The sequence below is a fragment of the Chlorocebus sabaeus genome, chromosome 22 (genome assembly GCF_047675955.1).
Source record: "Chlorocebus sabaeus isolate Y175 chromosome 22, mChlSab1.0.hap1, whole genome shotgun sequence".
Taxonomy (NCBI): domain Eukaryota; kingdom Metazoa; phylum Chordata; class Mammalia; order Primates; family Cercopithecidae; genus Chlorocebus; species Chlorocebus sabaeus.
Window position 1 is genome coordinate 77,278,603 of NC_132925.1, and position 25,945 is coordinate 77,304,547.

The following is a 25,945-nucleotide window of genomic DNA, read 5'->3' on the forward strand; positions in this document are numbered from 1 at the left end:
GACTAATGGCCCAGGCATATCCAATTTTTCTTTTCTGTCTCCTCCCTGGACAACTTGAAGCAGACATTTGAATCTGCATTTTCAAAATGAACGTTCAACATACGCGGGCCTGCAATGAAAAATTACACTGTAGCATTTAATAACTAATCTAAAAAACAAAGGTAACAACAATCAATATTAAACTCCTGTTAACCTTCCCACTTCAGGTAGCGTAAATATAATCTAGACAGTGATATAGTACCTTTATGCTGTCTTTAAAGAACATGTGTACAAAATGTCACTAAATTTGAAATGGGCTGTCATAGACCTACTATAGCTTCATATGCAAATTTGAAGCTGGAGCACTGCTTTTTTCTAATATGTATTATAATGATAGTGATAATAATAAAATGGCTTTATGGTTTGCTCACTAATTACATGGCACTTAACATTTGCATGAATTTTGTTTTTAAAAAAACTGATAACTACTCTCAATTTCTTATCCACTAGTTCTAATGGCCATAAAATTAGCCTGCCACTTTCGCTGAATTTTAACACAAACTCTTGTACTACAGAAAATGTAGGCCGATTAATCACTCCTGCCAAAAAGCTTGAAGATACAATACGTCTTGCTGAACTAGTCATTGAAGTTCTTCAGCAAAATGAGGAGCACCATGCAGAGGTGAGCAGGCTTGGTGGGAAGTGTATCTTACTGTACCTTAGCTGAGCTTGCAGAGCTGATTTTCCCATCTGGATTGTGAATAAAATGCCTTAACACCCATTTTCTTTTAACTGGGATTACAAAGGGAATGAAAGTGGAAGTTTTGCAAGAAGTCTTTGGAAGGTTATTTTGAACAACCAAAAAGTGGTTGCATGTTGTATGTTTCAGCCTAAGTTTTCAGATGTTTCTAGCAACAAACAAATGAGGTGAGTGCTTTTTAATCATTCAAGCAGCATCTGGTTATCATTGTCCAGAACACAAAATATTTTTTGTTTTTTTGTGGTTGTTTTTGTTGCCACCACTGTTGTTTTTATTAGTAGTTATTTAGTGTGTGAACAAGAGACCTTGTTTCTCAATTTATTTCTGTAACTTACTCTGCTTGTACTAGAGTCTTCTTCTTCTTTTTTTTTTTTTAATCTTAGATTGCCTGGGTTGTTAAACACAGTGATAGAAGCAAATTATTCTGTGTTGTGCAACTTGTCGATTCTCCAACATACATCTAAATAAATATAGCTTACTTTTTTAAACAAACTACTATGAAAACGATCCTTTTGATAATAATTATAAACCAAGGGATTTCAAGGCTAACTAAATCCCAAACCTATAAGGACTTAACCTAACACTTTCAAGAAAAGATTCCAAAATTTCATGATGGTTAAATGGTTATATCAATGCTCATCTCAAAATTGAGATTTAAAATCATCTGTCTTAAAATAATCTTTTTGAAAATGGCATAATTCTCCCCCTATCTCTACACTCAGATTGACAACAAAGGGGAAAAATGATATTTCCTAAAAGTAATTTCTCAAGTACCTAAAATGACCATTCCATGACTAAATGGAAATTGCCAGTATAGTTAAATAATACATAATACACCATAAATCCAACCATCCCGACTAATGCCTGATTGCATATTTAAATTTCCTCCCTGTTTTTCTACTATTTTATTCAATCTTGGCTGATCGTGGCAGGGGAAAGAGGTATGTGACTAAACCGAATGAACCAGCCACCTGCTGTCATACTTTGTGCATGCCCTTCCAGTACCATGTCTTCTAATGGGACTTTTCCTGGTGCTCCTGCTTTCTAACACTGACCCAAGGAATGTAACAGCAACTTCCAGTGGACTGCTTGTGAAACGGGTGACCCTCCACATCAGGGTCAATGTGGGTGATTCTCTTGTGCGTGCATGAAGCAATTGATATACTTAACAACGACTGCAGTTACATCCCAACACAACGCCTCCTACCTGCCTTGATTCTGTCCTTAGCCTGGTGTAGTTTCCTATGTCTGTCTGTACTTACCTTTATTACAGCAGATGAGTACCAAACTGAGTAACCAGTAGCTCGCCGGAGTGATACTAATCTTCCTCAACAACCGTCTCTATGTGAATCATATATACAGTATTTATATATAGAGAGAGTGCTGAAGAATTTTTTCCCTGAAAACCCTCAGAGAATGGGGGTAAGACCCCTTGAGGCAGGTAGAACTAATTCATACAGCATCTATCCACAATGCACAGCCATGAGTGATAAGGAAAAGCAAATCGATAACCTCCAAACATGTAAACAATTAAGTGGGTTAGAATATTTTTCCTATGCTATCCTATAGGATGTTCTTTTCAGACTGCAGGCATCTAGGGTTCCAGTGATGGTAAGTGTGTTCTTCTCAGGTGTCTTCAAAGTCATCTCCAGAGGCATGGAGGGGCTCCGGCCTGCCCTCCTCTGATCTGAGTGGTTGAGGCTCTTCCCATGATGCTGGACAAAACCCACACATTCTTGAAGACATAAATACAAAGAGGACAGTTTTCTCAGTCACAATTGTGCTTTTAAGTGAATCAGAGGAGAAGAAAAATGACAGATATACTTGATTTATAATCAAGTTATTTTTGGAGGCTGCTAAGGGCTAAGAAAGGATGTATATTTTTCTAAATTACTCAAAAGAAACACCAAAGGAGGGCTTATATGCTAAACAAGGCACGTTTCACTTTTCCAAAAAGCCCTTTTTCACTGTGTTAATCCTTATCCTAAACTGCCCTAATAACCATCATCACAAAATGTTTTAATCTTATATATTCAAAAGCCATTCCAAGCAAATAAATAGGGTAGACATCAACTCAATTCCCATTACCAACTTTAAAACTTAGTAATGAAAACTTCAGCATACTTTGGAGTGCCTGAGACCAAATTTTCTTTTAGATAAATGTACAGAATTCTTTCCAAAATTAATAATTTTACCCAATCACAAAATATTCTCCATCAATCAAAAGCTACCTATTGGGCATCTTCTATCTGCTGAGCAGCGAGGCAACTACCTTGGTGCTTTTTGAAAGACAACTAGGCATAGGACAGCCTGTCCTTCAAACAACAGAACACAGGGTGTCCAGGAGCTTAGGCTCTGTGCCAGAGAAGTTTGACTTTGAATCCCAGCTTTGCCTCTTCTCTTCCAGGATAACTTCTCTCATCCTGTAAAGTGTAGACAACAATAGATGGTCATTGTTAGAGTGGAAGGCCATGTTCAGTAAAGCAACTGGTGTTATGCCCAGCACAAAGTGAGCACCCCACAAAGGCTGGCTCTTGTGTTGCTAGGAACAAATTGCTAAGGAAACAAAATATAAGAATATCTAATTATCAAAGTGACAAAACCTGTGTGGAAAGTACCAAATGAATAGAATAAACAGAATGTGTTGAGAACAGATTCATTTCAAAGTGCAGTGGACCAGAAAGGCACTACCACCTGTTCTCAACTTTCACTTACAGATTGAAATCACGTGGACAGCTCTTGAAAATTCAGATCCCCAGGTCTTGCCCCAGCTCAATTTATTGGAATCTTCCAGGGAGGTGCTGAGCATGGGTAATTTTTAAAAGCTGCCCAGGTGATTCCAGTGTACAACCAGGGTCAAGACTGGCTGGAGTACAGTAGAAGACATAGCATTACCTCTGGCACACTGAACATGGGTTTTTTCTTTCCCAGAAGAAAAAGTACGACAATTGTTTTCTACCGATCAATACTCACTACCATGTTCTCTGGGTGCTCAGTAAACTAAAAAAAAAAAAAGAAAAAAAGAAAAAAAAGACTAAATCCTAAGCTTGGATCTTGGCTGTGTGGCCATGCTGTTTGTTGGTATCACTCAAATCAAAGTAACTAGTAGGCTTACCTCCTCCACCTAAAAAAAAAAAATCCTTAAAGACATTTTAAATTCCAAGATAAAGTAATTAAATGTCCCAAGGAAAGAAATCTCTCCAGCTAAGAATACATCGTATGTACACACATGCAGTATATGGTAGCAGTGGTCACATTTATCTCTTAATTGCAGCTTAACTCTGTTTCCAGAGTCTAATCTATTCACAAACATACACACACAAATTATGCCTTCATGTATGATTGCTACACCTTCCCAATCTCTCTCTATGTATACGTATGTATATGTATATATGTATTGTGGTATCTAGATGAGTACATATATACATGTTAGTTTGTGTGCAAAATATACAGTGCTTCTGATGTAGACTGTACCCCTAAAGCACACATCTTTGTCTTTGAATAATGAAAAACTCTGGGTAAGTATTTAGTAGCCAAAGTATAACTCCTTATTCTCCTTATTGTCTTTGGAAAAGGTTTATAAGACTTTAGATGCCCATGAACATTGTGAGTTAGCTCAAGTACAAAAATAGCATTCACCTGTGTGAGCAAGCATAAAATAAATATTTTTTAAGCCTGGCCTTTCCCAACCCAGTCACACAGATTCTGTTCATTTAATTGGAATTACACTTTGGCTTTCTGGCTGTTGCTGCCCTTGCTAGAATGATTTTGTTCTTCTTGGAGAGTCAGGTTTGATTACAGGGTTTTGAAAAGAATTCCTTGAATGTACAAAAATAGTTCTGATCCTCACTTATTCTACAGTCCCCAACTTTAAATTCTCTTGGTTCACTAGATACCTAAACTGTTCTACCAGACTCCAGTAGCAATGATTCATACAACAGTAGTCATCATTCTTTGCAGGGCTATTAATATCTAAATGATTATTAATGCAAGGATAGTAAATAGTTGCTCAATAATATATTAAATTACAATGAGGGACTAAATTCTCTATAGATCGTAGAAGTGACACTTCTTATGACCTCTGGTTTGCAACTTTTAAGTAAAAAATTTGGTAAGAGGTCCTGCACGGTGGTTCATGTCTGTAATCCCAGCACTTTGGGAGGCCGAGGCAGGCAGACCACCTGAGGCCAGGAGTTTGAGACCAACCTAACCAACATGTTGAAACCCCATCTCTACTAAAAATACAAAAAAAAAAAAAAAAAAAAAAAAAAAAAAGCCAGGTATGGTGGCAGGCACCTGTAATTCCAGCTAGTCAGGAGGCTGAGGCGGGGGTTGCAGTGAGCCAAGATCACACCATTGCACTCCAGCCTGGGTAACAAGAGCAAAACTCCGTCTCAAAAAAAAAAAAAATTGCTGATGAGAGCCAGATACGAGATTGGGTTAAGAAACTTAAGAAACTTTTAATTTCAAACATTCAAGCTTCGTTTTTTTGTTTTGTTTTGTTTTTTCCTGTCATTCTAGGGCAAATTGTGTCTGGGGAGGCAACTCAATCTTCCCAGTAACTTTTCTTGGACTCATCCTGAAGATGTAAAGTTAGTTGAATAACTGAAGAATAAGTACTAGCCAACATTTAGTGTACCTATGTGAATTTTTCAAATATCTGGAATCAGGATTGATGAGAATCAGCCTTCCATATAGGGGTGGAGATGGAACTTCATCCAGCAAGTTCCAGGATTTAGATGGTCTCTGCCTAAAAGACTGGTGGCTGGGAAAGTTCTGGGGGTGGCATGGAGGGCTACTTTATCTACTGGACTTAGCTAGGTAATCAGTGGAGTAAGCCCTAAACCCCAGGGCTCTCATCTGCAGGTGGTAAAACTACAATAAAACCTCATCGGTTCAGACTCAAATATTGGAATCTGTGACAATTCAATTGCAGATGTGACTTTTTAAATTTTTCTTATGTAATATATTTGACTTGATCTCAACTTTCTCAGGAAATTCTAATGACTCTTCTTACAAGTTAGAGGAATCCAATACCCTTTTTCCATCTTAGGATCTATGAAATTAAATCTACTGTTTCTTTGACTTCAATTTATAAGTCAACTTACCTATAAAAAACTTTTACACTTATGATGCATTAATAACTAATGTAGACTTAATGAATACTTTTTACTTTAGTGTCCATTTATAGGCTACATTCAAAAACAGTAAAAGGATATCTCTTTTTAGAAAGTCCAATAAGTTAGGCTTTTTCTGCTGACAGGCCAGCATCTCCCCTCTCCCATTACTCTGAATCAGTGAGGTTTTACTGTAAATTAAAATGGAAACAGCAGGTGTCTATTTCCAGCCAAGCCAACCTTGCAGAATGGTCCATGACTTGATTTTTTTCATTTAATTTGCAAACCAGCCACATGTTGATAAAGGAGAAGTAAGTAAAGTGAAATCTGGTGAAAGAAGAGAGGTGGACCCCTATTCTGCCTCCTAGTGGCTGTTAGAATATCCCTCTAATAACTAATAGATCACAAAAGAGCTTGGTCATTGAACAAACCCTTTCATTTATGGAATTATTTCCATAATCATCTTTCATATTTTCAAATGCCTTCCCATCTTTTTTTGGTGAATGCTCCGGAAAGTGTTTCCAATGTAAATACTTTGCAGCATTGAATGGGGATGTGGGGGACCAGAAGGGGCTGGCAATTTGTTTTTGTTTTTCTGCTCTCTTTGAAATCGGCAAAACAGGGCCTGTTGACACTGCCACTCATTCTGCATGCTCCCTGCCAGAAATGATTAGTCAACATGCATGCATGCCTTTAAATTGAATTCACATCTGGCTCAGTCTGATGTGAATGTCACCCCCTGAGACCCCGCACAATGATTTCCAAGGGCCCATGTGCATGAAAATGAGTTACTTCACTGATATTTTTTGGTTTTCAATGTACATATGTCTCCAACCCCCAGAAAAATAAGTCCTGATCTTACTCAGTGTTTTCTAGCCTAAGCCTGATCTTTCCTCCAGACTGGATACAAAACCAAAGGCTCCTTGCTTAAAAAGATTTCAACTCAAAAGTTTTGTGACAATTGCAACAATGGTTTTCTTTGACTTAGTATGAAATAGGAGTAACATTTCCAATGTATAGGAAACGTGAGTTCTTGAGTTTTTGTATGAGACCATAGACAAGCCCCAGATATGTAGATATAAGTGAACAATAATTGCAAATTTTCAAGTTAGACCAGCAGAAAACCCATAAACACAGTGAAGAAACTCCCAGATTTTAATACCTTAGAGCAAGAACTAGCCAACAGCAATGACAAAGAGCATGACTCAAAACGTACTGAGTTATTGTAAATTGAACAGATATTCCACGTCTGTCATTTCTACTGCAGCATCCTCTGACCCACAGGTCAGAATAAAGGCTCTCTATGGCAGGCCTGGAATCACACAAAGCACTGCCTTAGACACTTAGCGCCCAAATTGTATCAAAAATTCTGTTCTCTTTACAATAAAATTACCAAACCCTGCTGGATGCACCATTAATTTTGAAAAGTGAGGGCTAGAGTTCACATCTTATGTCCGAGAAAGAACCTCATCACCTCTTTGTCTGTTGTTTTTCTGCCAAATTTCAAAGGCCTTTGCGTGGTGGTCAGATTTAATGGTGGAGCATGCAGAGACGTTCCTGTCACTCTTTGCAGTAGACATGGATGCAGCCTTAGAGGTGCAACCTCCAGATACATGGGACAGTTTTCCACTGTTTCAGCTGCTGAATGATTTTCTCCGTACTGACTGTATGTATTATCTTTGACTGTTTGACTTTCCTAAGTAGTGTGCAGATAAACCGATTGCTAAGATGTCTTTATCCCAAGCAGACTACAGGCTTGACATAATTCTTCATGGTTTTATTATTGTTAACCCCCCACCCCAAAAAAGAAACATACATCTGAAGGATATTCCCTTTCTTCCAAAAAGTGTCCTGTTCTAGGGAAGCTCTCTCTTAACTAGACAGAATAACCTGAGAGTAATGTGAGAAGAGGCATCCATTTTTTGTATATTTTATTGGCTCTCAAATTAATTAACCTCTTCATATTTTGCAATTTTTATCAAAAGATGCTTTCTAGATGAAAAAAAAAATCCAGCTGAATAACATGTCAAGCATTTCAGAACTATGTTATAGCAACAACAGCCATAAAATAGACCTTCCTCCCCAGAGAGGGTGATGAAGGAGGGCAGAGTATAAAGAATGTTCTTTCTTCCTAGTAACTTAATGGGAGGAAGGGAAGTGGGTGCAAGGAAAACAGAAAAAAAAAAATGGTGCGAATTGTTGTTTTTGTTGTTTCTTAAAGTAGCGTGATCATTTTTGCTTTTAGAAGATCAATACCAAGGGGTAAAGTGTTTTTGAATTCCATTTCAATGTTTTTATGTACTTTTTTCCTTCTCTTCTCTTTTTGGCTTCCTTAGAAGCAGTATATTTAATGTAGAAGACAATCAATCTTCTGTATGTGTGTGTTGTACATTGATAAAGTAGCTGTGGGTTCTTAACAAGCTTTTGCTTATCTGTCCTAGATAATTTGCGCAATGGAAAATTTCACAAACACCTGCAAGACCTGTTTGCCCCACTTGTTGTTAGATATGTGGATCTGATGGAGTCCTCAATTGCACAATCCATTCACAGGGGCTTTGAGCGGGAGTCATGGGAACCAGTCAAGTAAGGAAACCTTTTTTGATACCATCAGAGTTTGGGTACAAATGGCTGGAGAGTAATACAGAAATGGATTAATGATGTCATATGGGTTTCATTGTCAGTACAGGCAGAGAGAAACACCATACATTTCTTCTACTATGATGCTCATAGCTTCCTTGCCCAAATGGCAGGAGGGTGGGGGATGGAGGAGGTGGGCAGGGTGCAGGAAGAGGTTGAAAAAATATTTTATGAAATGAAATCTCTTATTGCACAAGATAAATAAGGAAGAAGGAATATAAACTTGGCTGTGATATTTGTGTGGTATGTCTTACTCTAATCGTGTTATCTCTAGGAATCAGTGTTTCCCAAAGTGTGTTTGGTAGGGGTCTAGGCAGGGAGGTCAGCAAACTTTTTCTACAAAAGGCCGTATAATATATACTTAGGCTTTTGGAGCCGCATAATCTCTGTCACAACTCAACTCTGTCACTGTAGTGTGAAAGCATGAAAACAGTCATAGACAGTATGTAAAAGAATGAGGGTAGCTGTGTTCCAATGAAACTTTGTTAACAAAACAGGTTCATAGTTTGCCATTCCCTGGTCTAGGCCTTTTAGATGCACCTTTTAAAGAAACCTTTATGGCCAAGTATGTTTAGGAAACAATACCTACTCCACTGACCTAGAATTTTGTGTAACTCTGTTTAACCCAGATTTTCCTAAAAGTATTTGACCACAGTGTGCTTTTTTTTAAATGGGACATATACCCTGCAGGATAAATTATGGGAAATCTTGTGGGTTGCAAGTTTGCCAATTTCCACAAATGCTTGGCAAATTTTAGGTCTTATTTGAAAATGTTTGGCAGGCTTGGTGCCATCTCCATTCCCCAGATGGGAAGAGGGCTTGACTTGAGGTTCCAGAGGGTCAGTCTCAGACTCCCCTTTCTGAAAAACTAGAGACTCCTATATGGAGAGTTTGGTGGTTATGGTTTGATGGTTTGAAAAGCTCCAGTAAAGCCTAGTGTTGGATTTGCCCTATTAGATTAGTTTCTTTCATTTTTTTTTTTTTTTTTTAAAGGAAATCATTTTGTTCATGCTAGTCTTTTACATCTTTGGGATGCAGCGAACAGTATGGAGTAAAGTAGACGGATGTTACAAGCACATTTTAGGAACTCCAGAACAAATATTCATGAGGCCTTCCTCAGTTTGAAAGCGTTGACTTGCAGCCTATTTTAAGGCAGTTTTCTGAACTGAGACCCTCCTCTAATGTTATACTGTATAAGGCTCTCACTGATAAATTAATGCAAAATAGGCTTTTATGCCCCCCTTCCACATCTGAGCCACAAGAGAAGTTTCCCTATTGAGAGGAGGTTAATAACCAGTAGCTCTTCCTTTGCGAATACCAAGAAATTTAAATTTTAGTTTGTTATTCTCCAGTTTATAACAGTCTCTTAATATGGCCCTACTGACTTTTAACTCATGAGGATAGAACTGGGTCCCTTGATGGAAAGTTATTAATGAGAGACTTTATTTTTTTTTAATGCTCAATACAATCAAGACAGTTGTGTGGGACAATAGCTATTAAGAGGAAAATGTTAAAATGAGTAAAATTTACATTTTAAAATAACAGTGGTCTTGAAATAACATTTACTTACTTGCATTTAAATACAGAGACTACTACTAGTAACACACATGGAAGAGAACGATTGGTATCCTTCACTATTCCTTGAAGAGCCCTAGGTTTAGTGCCCCGTCTTCCATTTACTAGCCAGAAGTCAAGGGTTCAAATCTCTATGAACTTGTTTGCTCCCCTGCAAAACTGAAGTTTTCAAAATGTGCCTATCCGGTGTCTGAGAATTGTTGTAAAACCTTGTGATAATGTCACTAAGTCATTTTATAATCTGTTAAATTTCTTAAAAGTCAAACACGGCCGGGTGCAGTGACTCACGCCTGTAATCCTAGCACTTTGGGAGGCCAAGGCGGGCGGATCACAAGGCCAGGAGATGGAGATCATCCTGGCTAATACGGTGAAACCCCGTCTCTACTAAAAATACAAAAAATTAGCCAGGTGTGGTGGCAGGCACCTGTAGTCCCAGCTACTCGGGAGGCTGAGGCAGGAGAATGGAGTGAACCCCGGAGTCGGAGGTTGCGGTGAGCCAAGATCACTCCACTGCACTCCAGCCTAGGTGACAGAGCGAGACTCCATCTCAAAAAAAAAAAAAAAAAAAGAAAGAAAAAGAAAAAAAAGTTAAACACAGGAGTGCTACTTCTTTGGGGGCATTAAATATTCTTAATACTATCAGAAATAAAGATAGACTCAAAATCATCTTCATACCTGAAAGTCTTAGTCTAGGAATGCTTTCTTGGGAATTTTTTTACCAATTAAAAAAATAAAATTTGAACCCTTGCATGGGCAATTTAAAGGTCTGCAAATTGTGAATAAAGGAATAATAGTTGTGAATAATAACCTGAGAATTATGCAGATATGTGTGTGTTTTTTAGTAGCTTTTTTGCTATCCAAAATTGTGCTGTTAGTGAATATGATTGTGATTTGTTCAATTCCTGCTAAATAGTATATGCCTTTCAGAGTACGTGGAGATCTTTTAAAGTGCCAACTAAGGGCTGGGTGTGGTGGTTCACACTTGTAATCCCAACACTTTGTGGGGCCAAGGCGAGAGGATCACTTGAGGCCAGGAGTTCAAGACCAGCCTGGGCAACATTACCAGACTTCATCTCTACAAAATAAAAAAGTAGCCAGGCATGGTGGCGCAGCATGTAGTCCAAGCTACTCAGGAGGCTGAGGTGGGAGGATTGCTTGAGCCCAGGAGTTCAAGGTTGCAGTGAGCCATGATCCTGCCACTGTACTCCAGCCTGGGGTGATAGAGTGAGACCCTATTTGTATTTTTACAAAACAAACAAACAAACAAACAAAAACAGTGCTAACTAAAATACAAGCTACCACACACATTATCTCAGCCAATTTTTAAACAGAGTATGGATGCCATGGGACAGCTTTGCAGAATGGAATAAAATGGAGTGTAAAAAAGAGCTTGGAGACATGTTATGTGCTAAGAGGAGTGAGTCTCTCTATGCTTCCTACCATGTGAATAGAAATAAAATGTGAACTTCCATCTGAATACTTATTGATGGGTTGATGAAGAGGCAGATTCATTTCTTTTCTTGGATTTTTTTTCCAAGTGAAGAATGATCTTTTTGGCATACTTCTCATCAAGCTCACCCCAAAACAAGAAACTAACTTAGGTAAATAGATTTAGTTTGCTCAGTGTTTTCCATTTTTACCACATAATCTTCCAATACACACATACATACACACACAGAGCCTTTCTTTCAAACAATTGTTATCCTCAAATAGTTCTGTTCTTCTACTTTTCAAAATTTATAAGCACCTGGTTATAAGTAAAATGAGAAATGCATTATAATGTTTACTTCAAAATAACTAGCATTCAAAATACTGAAGAAAAATAGCAATCTGACAAGAAAATACTACTGATGTATTGAGTTTGCTAAAAAGGGAATTAAAAATATTCTTTATCCTTCAGATTTGCTTATTTCAAAATATGGCCCTGTAAAAGAAAATAGAGATATCATCATTTAAGCTTGTTACAATTGAGGTTATTTAAGATGAACAACGAAAACAACAACAACAAAAATAACTGAAGTTATTTGATGGAAAGGGTAAAATGGCTGAGTCCTATGGCAGCCTTTCCCTAAAAAGACAGTCTTCCACCTCTTCAAAAAGAGAAAAAGGAGGCTACATCTCTGTTTCCATTAAGCCAGACACAGTCATGGTTAGAATCTCTATGAATTGGTGGAAAATGTCATCTCATTGCTTCTAACCACAGCTGAAGATAGTCAGCTTCTCAAAGACAGTCCCAAGGTGTCAATAAAATCTGGAGCCCGTGGCCCTCTCATTGGTTTCCACCAGGACATATAGTAGGGTCACCACTCACAGTTGGGCAGGTTGCTCACAATCCTTCTGGCAGCTGTGAATAAGAGGTTTTGGTCCTAACGAGAAATGGACATTTCCATCAACTCTTCAGTGTTAGCTCATTGGTAATAAGCCATGGTGGCCTTCAGTATGAAAGAAAACCTAGAAAGCAACTCATTCAAAGTCTTACCGAGTCTAGTACCTCCGCCACCCTTGCCTACTACCTTTTCCCTGACAGGTGGTCACTCAATCTTTACTTAAACACCTCCAAGCATGGGGAATCCTTGGCTACATGGTTGTCCACTTCAGGTTAGGACTGCCCTGAGGTAAGAGCAAGGACTTAACCCTGGACATGGGGTTCAGAAACCAGACCAAATTGAGAACTAGCTAAAACAAGGATGGGGCAAAAGTGGCTTTCCATAAGACATGCCCACCAGTGTGCCATGTCAGTTTACCATTGCCATGGAGTTACTGCTCATTTCCATGTCAATGACCTGATGACCCAGATGTTACTACCCTTTGCCTAGAAATATCTTACATAAACCTCTCCTTAATCTACATGTAATTAACAGCATGTGTAAATATGACTACACAACTGCCCTGAGCTGCTACTCTAAGCACACTGCCTGTGGGAAAGCCCTACTCTGCAGGAGCAGTCACAGCACTGTAATACCACCGGAGTTTTTACACTACCACTTCAATAATATCAGTTCACCCTTGAATTCTCTCCTGGGTGAAGCCAAGAACCCTCATGGGCTAAGCACTACTTTGGGGCTTACTTGCCCTGCATCAGCTCTGAATGGTAGAATTAAACACTGCTTCTTAATATATGCACACTGTAAAATCCAAGATTCTCATTTCTCAAAATGCACTTTCTCACTCTGCCTCAGATATGCATACAAAAAGTATTTTTAAATGTCACTTTCCAAATAGTCATAGATGTCAATATCTTTTTTTTTTTTTTTTTTTTTTTTTTGAGACGGAGTCTTACTCTGTTGCCCAGGCTGGAGTACAGTGGCGCTATCTCGGCTCACTGAAAGCTCCACCTCCCAGGTTCAAGCGATTCTCCTGCCTCAGCCTCCTGAGTAGCTGGGACTACAGGTGCCCGCCACCACGCCTGGCTAATTTTTTGTATTTTTAGTGGAGACGGGGTTTCACCGTGTTAGCTAGGATGGTCTCGATCTCCTGACCTCATGATCCACCAGCCTTGACCTACCAAAGTGCTGGGATTGCAGGCGTGAGCCACCACACCCGGCCATCAATATCTTTTTTGAAAATAAGTTTTATTGTGTATATTTAAGATATAAAACATAATGCCATAAGAGACATATGTAGTAAAATTGTTACTATGGTGAAACATATTAGCATATCAATCATCTTACTGATAATAAACAATCAGACCAAAGACACCTTAGCAATATGCAGGTGGCCCGGTGTCAAATAGACAAGTAATGTACTTGGTGTCACATCTCACGATTCTGCCAATAATTTGCTGGGTTATCTTGGGCCACCAAGTTTTCTGGGTTGAGATCCTCCCTCAGTTCACGTCCCTGAGGTTCAGTGTCCTACTTTGTCAAACAAGGACTTTGAATAACCAAAGCTTTTCTAAAACTAACATTCCTGAAAATATCACTCTCCATATTCAGACACATATACACATTTGATCATCATTGCCTCCCTAATACCTACAACAGGGCCTGGAACATAACAGGTACTCAATAAATGTTTGTTGATTAATTGCCATATTTGTTAAAGAACCCACACAGGCTGAAAATTATAAGGATGTAATGGGAAAACTATGGGGATGTTTCCCCAGATGAGGGTCTCAATCTAGTTGGGTCTGAGCAACATACACACAAGAAAAATGACTTTATGAAATGTCAAAATTATGAAAAAAGAAAAATGACTTTATTTGCCAATGTACAAATTTACAAATACCATAAGGAAAAGTTATGAGGACATAAGAGTAGAGGGGAATCAATTTCCACTAAGGCGTCATGGAAAGCATAGCTTGAGGGCAAGATTTCAAAAGGGGTAGGAATGCTGGGAAAGAAGATGTCCAAAGGTAGAAATACGAGGGAGGCAGAGCATGCAAACGCTGAGTTTTTGCCAGCATGGATTATAATAAAGGCAAGCCATAAAGTTGGAGAGATGTTTGGGAGATTCTAAAGTCCCATGAAGTCTGAAATTTTTTCTGTAGGTGATACATTCTCAATGGGGGCTTTACAGCCCATAAGTTGGTGAAAATTGACTCGGGAGAGAGGGCGGGGCTTAAAAACATCTTACTCTTTTTACATATAAAGCACGGATCTACATATAGTACATAAACAGATATTCTATATATCTGTGGTATTAAATTTTCATGGAGAAGGAAGTTGTGAGGCAGGATGATAATGAGTAAAAGATTATAAAATACTGCTCTAGATTCTAGGAAGATATTGGAGAGTGCTCCTGCCCCAAAGCAGGCATTGGACCTAAGAACAAATACTGACAGAGGCTTCAGTCCTCAAAGCACTAAGAAAAGACAAGATGTACTGCATATATGCATGCAACAACTGATTCATAAAAGTAGAAGGCATTTTGTGTCTTAAACCCAACCCAATCCTTAAATCTAAAGTCGAAATCTTTGAGAAAGACACAACAATATCCCTTCTGCGTGGAGTCAGTGTCTTGATTAGAATCAATTCTAGAAGCAGGAATGACTTCACCTCCACTCATTTCCATCCATAGAAGTGATGAGATGTGCGCACATCTGTGACATTCATCCATGTAAGAATGAGTAGATGAGAATGTTTCTAAACCATCCACGGATGGGCACTTTGGCCTAAATGGAAGCTATTCTTTTTCAAGAGTCCCCAAAACGAATGAAAGAGTGTAAATTTTAATGCGTACAAGTTGTTAGGATTGCAATTCATACTTCTTGTACTATCCAGAGATATCCAATTATGATTCTCTCAGAGATGCATGACTAACTTGTTTTAAGGTAGCTGCTAAAAGAGCCCTCTTTAAAGCAATAATTCATTATAGTCATCAGCAGTTCCAGGAGCCTCATTGGAACTAAGTGCTACTTGAAAATTCCCCCTTTTCACATGTATATTAGTAAAATATTATGCTTAGAATTACCTCCTTGATTATTTATGTTAATATCCAAATGAAGTATTAGTAACACTAGTAATACACTACATTATTTTTCTAAGAGCAGAAATATCAAGCATGTTTTATCCTTTTGAAAGTAGAGCATTATAAAATGTCACATGAAGGAAATGTTTCTATGAGTCCAGTGCAGTAGTCCAGCTGAAATGTCATATTTTACAAATACAATATGTTTTGATTAATAGAAGTTTTTTTTTAATTTTCATGTGCAAAATGAAGCTCGCTTCTAATTTGTGTACCCGCCACCCGCTAATATGTTTAAATTAAATTGCTTTTGCATACGTTTGTATGTTATTCACTCCTAGCTACTTTTAATTTGCTCAGAATTGACATTTTAACTTTCCAGGCTGCCATCTCTAAGATCTTCTAATTCCTTGATCATTATTCAGTGTGTGTATCATTTAATGATCACATTTGCTTATATAGGCTTACACATGTCTCAGTGGAAATCGCCAACGGTTTTGTTACATGGCAGTGTTTAAGACTGAGAGCCACCAGGGACTGAATTCAAAGGCAAATTCCCCAGTTAAACAGAGACACATAAAAGGAAAAGTTCCATTTTCCCTTCTATTTAATAGTCATATAGTTAATCTTTTCTTGACCATTCCCACAAGAGCACCCTTTAGTTTCAAGTAGAGATGTATAATTGGCTTTCCCAAAGCGTGAGGTGTAAAGGACAAATCTATGAGACACCTGTTTTGATTACGGAAGAGAATACCAGGTAGACAATTTCGCATTCTAGGTTTTTCAGTCTTTGAGCCAGAGCTATATTGCCATTGTGAAAGAACAATTTGTTTTTAGAGGGAGACAGGCGTTCAGGTGATCTTCAAGGTCCAGAATTTCTGACTTAGCAGAAGGCATGTACCCACCCCCACTCCCCCACCCCCCAACTTCCCCATTCCCCAACTCCCACACTCCCCTACTCCCCCGCTCCCCTACTCCCCTACTCCCCCACTTCCCCACCCAAGCAAGCCCAGAGGCAGCTCCAGCTCTTGCAGGAGTCCTGTTAGTCAAACACAGCTTGCCCAGGGCAGAGCTGCTTTGGCAAAACTTGCTCTTCTCCTGCAAGATCCAAAAAGAGAACCTCAAGTTCTTTGCCAAAGTGCTGTCAACTTCACTTAAACAGGAAGGCTCCTCTCAGATGCAGAGTTAGGCTGGGCTCTACCGTGCCAGTGACTTTGGCTGGATGGAACACCCTTAAAATGCCACTACTGAGACACACAGTGCCAGCCTGTGGAGCCGTGTATGACACAGTCCTTCCAAAGAAATACAGTTGATTCAAATTGGGGGTTTTGTTTTGTTTTATTTTCTCCCTCTACTTACAAAACCATCCATCTCTCTTCCATCACATCAGTTGATCCATCTTTGTCCAAAAACAAAAGGCTGATACGAGGTAATATTTTTAACTTTTTAGTCACTTTTAACTTATTTTAACTTTTTACAGAAAAATACACAACTTGATTAATTTTCACAAATTGAACACACACCCATGTAAGCTATCACACAGATCAAAAAGCAGGACCTCTCCAGAAGTCCCTGTCATGCCTTCTCCCAGTCCCTGTCCCACTTCCAAGGGTAACTGTTATGATATAAAGCCACGTTTTACATCCACTTTTGGTCAAAGAGTCTAATACAAGAGCTGAATTGGGGATTGTTTTCATTTCCTTGGTTTCTGTTTCTGTGTATAAACATTTCTGCATTTTTATTGAACTTAGTTTGGGAGAGAAAGTTTCTATTTTCTTTAAATGTTCTATAAAATTATTCAAATCTGATCCTTCTTCTTGATACAATTTTGTAATTTCACCATCAACTGACACCTCATTGCCCATATATCTGTCTTTAGAAGTAGCAGTTGGAAAGAGTTTGGTTTCTGTACATCACCATTATATGTGTCTCCATGTGGGTGAACTTCCTACTCTATTTGATATCTAATGTCTGATTGAGAAATATGCCTCCATCAACAATAATTTGTTTTAAAAATAAGAAAATTGAAGCGCTCCACCATTTCTATCAATCCCAGTGACTTCACAGCAACCCCAGCCCCAGCCACACCAAGAATTCCAGGAACTTCAAGTTCTTAGCATGAGAAAAGTTCTAGACTCTTATGGCAATGGATATGGAAACCAAAGGCCCCTCCCAAAGGCATGTGATCATTGTGTATGGGTGCTCCGCAACTGTCCGCACTTTTAAGTCACTGTGTGGTTAATTTTTTTTTCCATTAATTTTTGTCATTTCTCTGGATACAGAGCCACACCACAGCTTCCCATCTGTAAGCTGCTTTCTGAAGTGTGTCGCTTGAGTTTTTGCTGTTGTCTTGCTCTGGACTTGGTCAATTTATTTACAATTGTCGTGTGCTTCTGCCACATCTGCATTGTCACTGTGATGGTATTTTTTCTTTCTGTCTGTTTCTTCCACAGGAGTTTAACCAGTAACCTACCCAATGTGAACCTACCCAATGTGAACCTTCCCAAAGTACCAAATCTACCAGTTAACATCCCTCTAGGCATCCCACAAATGCCTACTTTTTCGGCACCGTCATGGATGGCTGCTATATATGATGCGGAGTGTGTATTCAGTTCACATTAGATCTCATTTAAATTTAAGTGATCTTGGCATGGATATGTATTGTTTATTTCTATACATCCTATATAACAGAGATGGAGATGGATAATTAGACATATTTTGCTGATCATATAGAGACAATATTGTTTATTTCTGGCATACATCATGTTTGTAAGATGTTTGCTATATATACAGCACTAACAATTTGTCTTACGCCCACTGAATGCTGGAGGACTATGTTTCACTTCCTGAATTCTTTTGCAAAAGGATTCTACCCTTTTTGGCAGGTGACATGACTTTAGGAGCTAGACATCCAAAAATAGTAGAGGAAACCTCTTTGATGGGCTGGCCAGTCATCTGTGGCCTGATCCAAATCTAAGAAGGAAGCACACCTACCTAGAATCTGGGGTGGTTTTTTTTAAAATAAAAATAAAAAATTCCTAGAGAATGTTTAAACCATAAAGCATATTTCTGGTGTCAGCAAATGGCAGGATATAGTAACAGTATGTTCAGGGCTAAATGAAAATTTCTGAATGGATCAAGCCTTAGTCATGTAAATGTTATGTAAAAAATGTATTATGTACTTTCCAAGGTCACAATACAATATGGTGGTTTGAGATCTAGGTAATGAGAAGTTCAATAATTCTCTAAACCCAAGATTCAAACAACAAATAATTAAATTTTTGGTAGCCACATCATCTGATATACTCATCCACATGAATGTCAGAGTTGCATGGGCCACTTCTTGAAAGCCAGCAGTTTGGGCGAGTGAGGGTTGAGAAGCCATTTCTTCTAGCTTCGAAAATGAATCTTCTGTGCTTTTTTGGTTAGCAAGAAGATCGAGCACCCCTAAATTCTACCTCAGGGAAATTAGAACCACGTGCATGATTTAATAAGTGAAACAAGGGTTAGCGATTCTGTACCCTTCTTTGATCCTTTTCTTAGACCACAGCTAATTATAGGCCAGATAAGCTTTTTCTTGAAAGAATAAATTGGCACATTTTCAAAGGGAAGTGTTATTATCAAAGGAATAAAAAATGGTCTGAAACTGGCAGTGATGTTTTGAAATCTCAGAATCACATTCATCAAGACGGCCCTCAGCATTTTTATTTTTGCAGTAATCCAGGTGGAGAACAGACCATTAAAATGACTGCTCTATCTGGCTCCTCCAAAGCTGCCTAATATTTTTACAACCTACAATTGCTCACAAGTTCACAATGAAATCTATGGTCAATGTGTCTGATTCTCTTTTAAAGGCAAATTAAAACCTCCAAAAATTTATATCTGAAAAAAAATCCATAAAAGAACACAAATCATATTCATGCTAAGATGACTATATGAAAAAATTAGATTAGGTAGTATCTGTGAAAAATTTAAAAATATCAGAAAGCTTCTCTTATCTTCCTCTGTGCATGCTCTGTGACATTGTTTTTGAAAAGATATGAATCAAGACATTGTAATAAAGCAGATAATGGTCTCCGTTCAATTAATTAAGGCATGAGTGGGAACACATTTTGGTAACTGCTCAGCAATCAAAATAATCTTGGTGCTATTGCCTTAACATTAACAGTTTATCTTAAAAATAAAAAGAAAATATTCTTTTCCTCATGTCAAAACTTAATAATAAGCTCTTCAAAGAAAAAAAAACCCTACAAGAATTTTTTGAAACTCTGAAACCAGATGGGTGTCAAAATGTTGTTGTAATAAATACCAATTATTGCATTCATATGTACTTAATGATTTAAAACATACAACCATGCAGTTCCAAAACGGGGCTTAGACTAGACAAAGTTGGGGTTTCTTTTTCCCAAGCATAGGTTGGGGTAGGGGGAAGGCTGAACTTTCACAGAGAAACAACACATTCCCCCACTTTTGAACAATGCTTACGGCAGTATCTGAAAAGAAGGCGTGGATTCTCAATCACCCACCAGGAAATGCCTGATTCTATATCTTTTCATAATTCCAGTTTCTTCCTTTGCCACCTTTCATTTTAAGGGCGTGTTGATATGTTACCTGCTCCTTCGTGTCAGATACATCTACGTACTGACCTCAGACTGGTCTGTCCTTGAAAACTACCCTGTTGGTCCAGGCCGTAGGCTCCCTCTCAGCATGTTTGGGCGTGTGCCCCCTCCCCGCCCTGCAGTAGCTGTGTATGCATTTATGCACTAGCTATATTTCTCTCTGAAGCATTAATTCAATGCAGCTGGCATCTGTCACAATAGAAACACCCACTCTCATCTGTTTCTATAGACGATGTCAGAACAAGTGGTAATGCATGGTGTGTTGGACATTTTATAAATTACTGTGTTAGCATTAGTGGTATGCGAGGAAGTGGGTGGGGGGAAGGACACCCCTCAGAGCTCCAAATGGGATTGTTACAAAAGAGACAGCCAGCTAGAGAAGGGCAGGAGGGTGAGAGGTGGAGCATTTCTCATACACAGGCTTTTGTAGATGCCCAAGGTAAAAGTTTCTTAGACGTCATCATACAGAAAGGCATCAAGACCAATATCCCCAACTGCACACAGGACTGGGTAAGATGGTGCAACGGTAAAAGAGCTCAGGTTTTGAGCCCTAAAGCATTGACAATATCACTTGTCCACTAACTTCCCCTGCCCCAACTCACCTCATCCTGGTGAGGACCCTGCCTATGCAATGGGCTGGTCTATGAAAATTGGAACAGTAACCAAACTGATCTAGAATTTTGGAATCAAGGTATCCAGGTGTACCCCTCTTGATCTGAGTCACCCTAATTTCTTTCCAGCTCTTCAAGAGAGAAAGCAGGTCCTCGCTCACCACTTTGTTAGCACTGTCCTTTGATAACGAAAAGTCTTGTGCAATTTCCAAGAGGCCTCCACTCTGGAGGGGAGCTGGGGAAATGCATGAAACCCTGAATTTTAATAACTGCATGTTGCCATGTAGTTATTATCTGTTGAGACTTATTTCTCCCCCTGGTTCGTGGCCTTCATCTGAATCATCACATGTGTTAATGTGGTTATTAAAAGAAGGCTGATTTTTACCATACACCATTCTCCTGGTTGTTACGGGGCAACACCTTCCCCAGACTTCTCACTCGTCTGGGGTAATTGGCTGAGCAAAGCACACTAAGTCATGTATGGTAAAACTCAAAATCTGCCGGTGGAGACTCGCCCCCGCCTTCACCGCCAACACACGTTGTTTTGTATGTTGAAGCTGCTGTTTGCCTTCTAGCCCCCAGTTGTCTCTGTGTTCGTTTGTGTAGAGCCTGAGGCCATTGGGTGACTCTCATTTTCTAATTTTTATCCTGCCAGCAATGGGTCAGGCACCTCAGAAGATCTGTTTTGGAAACTTGACGCCCTTCAGACCTTCATTCGGGACTTGCACTGGCCTGAAGAAGAGTTTGGAAAGCACCTGGAACAACGGCTGAAGTTGATGGCAAGTGACATGATCGAATCTTGTGTCAAAAGGTAAGCATAGGTGGCTGGACAGGTTCTGCACGCCTTCCCCACCATACACAAACTCAGGGAAGGGTAGATGGCTGCTCTTTGGATTGGCTGTAATTTGAAGCTAATTGGAGAAAGTGATTGCTTGTCAAAGTCAGCTGGAGTAGTGGCTGTCAACATCTAACTTCCATTCACCTGCCCTCCGTCTGTCCCAAACCCAAAAATAATCTGGCTGCCGATTTTTTCATGGTTGTTGGCTTTAAGAGGAAGAGATCCCTGTCCATTCTTGTTTGTATCCCTGATATCTAGCAGTGTCTGGCACAAAATACTTACCTAGTAAGTATTTGTTAAATGTATGAATGTGTGCCTAAGTGGACAATTAGAAGGGAAAAAAAGAATATGCAATTCTGGAGCCAGCATAGCCAGGATAGGTAGCAGAAATCTAATGATTTTCTAACCATGTGGATAGGGCCTCAGCATCATCATTCACTCTATATATAAAAGATGAGCATATATGTGGGCCACCTTGTAGTTGTCTTGTTGAAAATCTAGCTGGATTTCAACAGGGAGTCATGAGACGTTGAACATGACATTTTGCCTGCACACAGATTCCCTGTTTTGTCACTGTGGCTTTTAGGACTAGGGTAGGAATGCTGCACTTGAGTTCCCAGGCAGACTGTTCTGAGAAGGTGAGGGGAAAAAAATGAGGACAGTATTCGTCCATTCAGCAAACATCATTTGAGCTCCTCCCATATGCCAGGCACAGGGCTAAATTCTTGGCATACAATGAAGAATGAGAGACTGCATCCCTTTCCTCATGGAGTGTCTCTATATTAAATATAGAAATAAAATTCCACTGATGTGACATCATCATCATCACCCTGTCTACCCCCAGATACACATCCAAGTTCCTTTTCTAGTTCATAACTGTTCCATTATTTTTCCTCATTCAAAAAAAAATAGATCACAAGCAGCACAGGCTACTCCAAATCTCCAGATGTTGTATAGCTTCGTTGATGGATCAGTTGTGGGTGATGGGGGCTGGGTTTGCCTGGAAGTTCTTTGAATTTATTATTTCCTATCTTGGAAGAGGAAAGGTGAAGTAATATCATCAGAACTGGAAACCAAAAAAGCAAAAGAATAATACAATCCCAGGTAGGTGAACAGCGTCTCAGCAGGAATTGAGAAAGGAACGATGCACTAATGGAGAATCTGGGCAGGTGTTTGAGGCCACTTCCAGAAGCTTAAAGTTGTAGTGATCCAGATTTTTTAGAATTGTTCTTTTATTCTCACTCTTAGAACTGAAGGCAGGCCTACTTCTTAAACTCAAGGTCAAAATATTTCCTTAGGGTCTTGAATTCCATGATTTCCTAGATAGTCTATATCAATTTTAGGAAAAGCAATGTTTTTCCGATGGCCAAACCATTCCATAAAAAAAACTTTGAGTGATCTGTCCTAGGGGTGAAATGCTTTATAGTAAAGGTGTATCAGTTCCTAAACTGTGCACTTAATTGTGCAGAAAAAGATGTGTGTCCTTCACTGAGAAGCCAGTCTCCTGGGTAGGGAGCAAGAAATGGGAAGATGCTCACAGAAAATGGAAAGATATGATGAGGATGTCACAGGTGGATAGGGACTCTTATCCCTTACCATGCTGTAATCATATCTTCGTGGTTCAGACACCTAAAGAGGGTGAGCTGCACAGAGCCAGTGAGTGGATCTTGTTCATTTGGCATTCTTCACCTTCCCCAGGTCTCAGCACCATGCTTGGCACACAGTAGCTATTAAGCAACCTTTTACTGACAGAAGTTGCTCCACTGCACACGGATGGCTGGCCTGGATACTTAAATTTCCTAATGTCCCTTTTAAATCAGCTCAAAAGCAGACAAGAGCAAAAATGGGTGGAAATATCCCCAGACCTACAGATTCAGAGGACAGAGCATGGAGGAGTTCTTGGATGTTTTAATACATAGAATGTACATTAGAAGAGCCTAGAACCATTGTTTTCCTCAGTAGAACAGATTCTATAACCCTTGTTCTAGGCCAACATAGTAAGGACATTGTTTCGTAGGTATGAATATGCAATGCCAAAAAGTCAATAAGGCACTCCTCATGTTTCAGTGCTCCAGAAATTTAATTCATCAATTTGACAGACATTTGCAGTCTCCAGTCTGGTCTATATCAGGTTACTTGTGCTGAACATAAAACAAGGCATGCTGTCTTTTGCCCTCAAGCAGTCAGTTGAGTTAAATGACTTCTCCTTTTCTGGCTTTTTTGGTCCTATAGAGCCCTCTCAGTCATATTAATTTTGCATTCAGCTTCCTCTTTTCACAGCCCTGCACTCCAAGGGCTATGAACAGTTCTCCTGTGAAAACTGAAGACGATTACTTCATTGGAAGGGAGCAATTTAGCATTTCCATTTCTCAAATTGGGCCGGAACTGGCACACAAGCCTCAGAAGATCAGCACAGGGACCTGTCCAACTCGGTCCTCATCAGGCCTCCTTTTCACAAAACCGGCAAATGATGTATTTTCAGCGTAGCTTAAAATGATCATCATGATTAGAAAGCTACTTCAGTGCACTGAGTCTTCAAAAGCCAAGATACATTTATCTTTAACATGATCATATAATATATAGGGGTGTTTTAAGGGTTTGGGTTTTTTAGGTTTTTTTTTTTCTTAAGAACTGGGCTCCCAACCTTAGAAATTATACTTGGCTTCCCTGCATGCACTCAGGGTGTGTTAGCAAGCTGGCATCCTTTCCTGAGCTAACTAGCTGTGTGGTCCTCCTATGCACTGTTAGAAAACTGCTACAAATTCCTCTTAAAGCAATGCTTTCCTGGTGGCTGTATGATCTCCAGAACTTGACAGCGAACAATGCTAAAAAGATGCATCAGACAAATGGGGCTTTAATAAAGCCACTTACTAACCAGGTGCTTTTCTTTAAAGACATTTGATGATATCACTCACTTCCCTGAAACCTTTCAAAATATAATTAGGCCCCTTTTACAATGCTGATGTCACGGATAAGATCTCACACCTGTATTACCAGCTGGCCATGTAGGGCTAGGCTTTTTCTATGAGTTGTTAGCACATTGCTGAGATCATAATTTGACCAATGTCAGAATTATGTTACATTCAGATTCCACCATCACACAATTCTTGAATTTGTATATGTGTATTAAGCATAATTTTAAATCATAAAATAATGTATTTTATTGCAAAATAATGCATTGACATTGAAAACAAAACATGATGGAAGTTCCCCAATACCACGTCTCCTAATTTCACACCCCTCCTCAAAGGTAGCCGTCTTTAACAGCTTGGTGTATTTCCTTTTCATGTCCTTTAACAAGGAAGAAAAATTTTTTAGTCTTTAAAGCAATGTAATAAACTTGCTGGATTTTAAATTTTTGTCTCTTTCAAAACCAGAAACGGGAAAATAAAAACCCACAGCAATAAACGTCATTTAAGATTTTTTTCCCCACCACGAGGTTTTGAAAATTAAAAACTGCTTTGGTTTTTTGTTTGTTTTGTTTTATTAATGAAGTAATTCAAGGTAGGCAGTTGCCAACGTGAGAGAACTTACATATGCTATACTGCTATAATCGAGTTTTTGTGAATTCATTCATTCTCCTGCAATTAAGGTTCTCCATAGCATGTAAACTATAGACAGAAATATGCCAAGCTACAGGTGTTCCGTGTACTGCCGAGAAAAGAAGGGTGTGCATGGCTGTCTCCATGAATAGGCCTTCCTTAGTTGGGAAAGTCATTTAAAAGGGAACACATGTGAAGTCATTGTTGACTGAAACTGATTACAGCCTTCAATTTTCTTTTTCACTGACCTCTCAGAAAATATCTCCTCCACCTGCTGCCATCTGAACACTGAATTGGTCTTTTCCTACTTTGTTTTAATAGAACCAGGATTGCATTTGAAGTTAAGCTGCAAAAAACCAGTCGATCAACAGATTTTCGAGTCCCACAGTCAATATGCACCATGTTTAATGTTATGGTTGATGCCAAAGCTCAATCAACAAAACTTTGCAGCATGGAAATGGGCCAAGAGGTAAAAAAAAAAAAAAAAAAAAAAATACAGATTTTTTTTTCCCCTCTTCATTGATCATGTAGAAGAAAACTTCACAAATTCCTTCCATCTACCCTAGTCTGCTAGTTTCAGAAATACACTCTAACATTTGTGGATTAAGCCATGGATGAGTGTTCAGTATCTGTTTGTCAAGTAGATTTCTAAGGCATGTGCTGATGAGAATGTCAGTCACTTGGAAGTGATTCTTGGCTGGAGTTGGGGTGGCCATAAAGTTCCCTCTAAGCTAAATGAAGTTTGACGACCTTATTTATTAGGCTGGTGTCTCCAACAGATCTGTGTTTGCCAGAATGAAAGTCATTTACACATTTGAAGTGCATTTTATCACTTTGAACATCTGGACAGCAAGAGAGTCT

At 39.0% G+C, this 25,945-nt stretch overlaps 1 protein-coding gene across 13 annotated transcripts in view; it reads left to right on the forward strand.

The window, feature by feature from the left end:
• The window catches only part of CADPS (calcium dependent secretion activator), a 483,060-nt gene that overhangs the window by 379,252 nt on the left and 77,863 nt on the right, over nt 1-25,945 (forward strand). For 8 of the 13 annotated variants that reach the window (XM_073009971.1, XM_073009972.1, XM_073009973.1 and 5 more), the window contains 6 exons: nt 555-661; nt 7,366-7,522; nt 8,298-8,439; nt 17,928-18,074; nt 21,360-21,515; nt 25,406-25,553. In XM_073009971.1, the coding sequence (XP_072866072.1) occupies nt 555-661; nt 7,366-7,522; nt 8,298-8,439; nt 17,928-18,074; nt 21,360-21,515; nt 25,406-25,553 (857 nt within the window). The remainder of the gene's footprint in view (nt 1-554; nt 662-7,365; nt 7,523-8,297; nt 8,440-17,927; nt 18,075-21,359; nt 21,516-25,405; nt 25,554-25,945) is intronic. The other 5 variants (XM_073009975.1, XM_007984856.3, XM_007984859.3 and 2 more) reach the window with 1 other exon arrangement.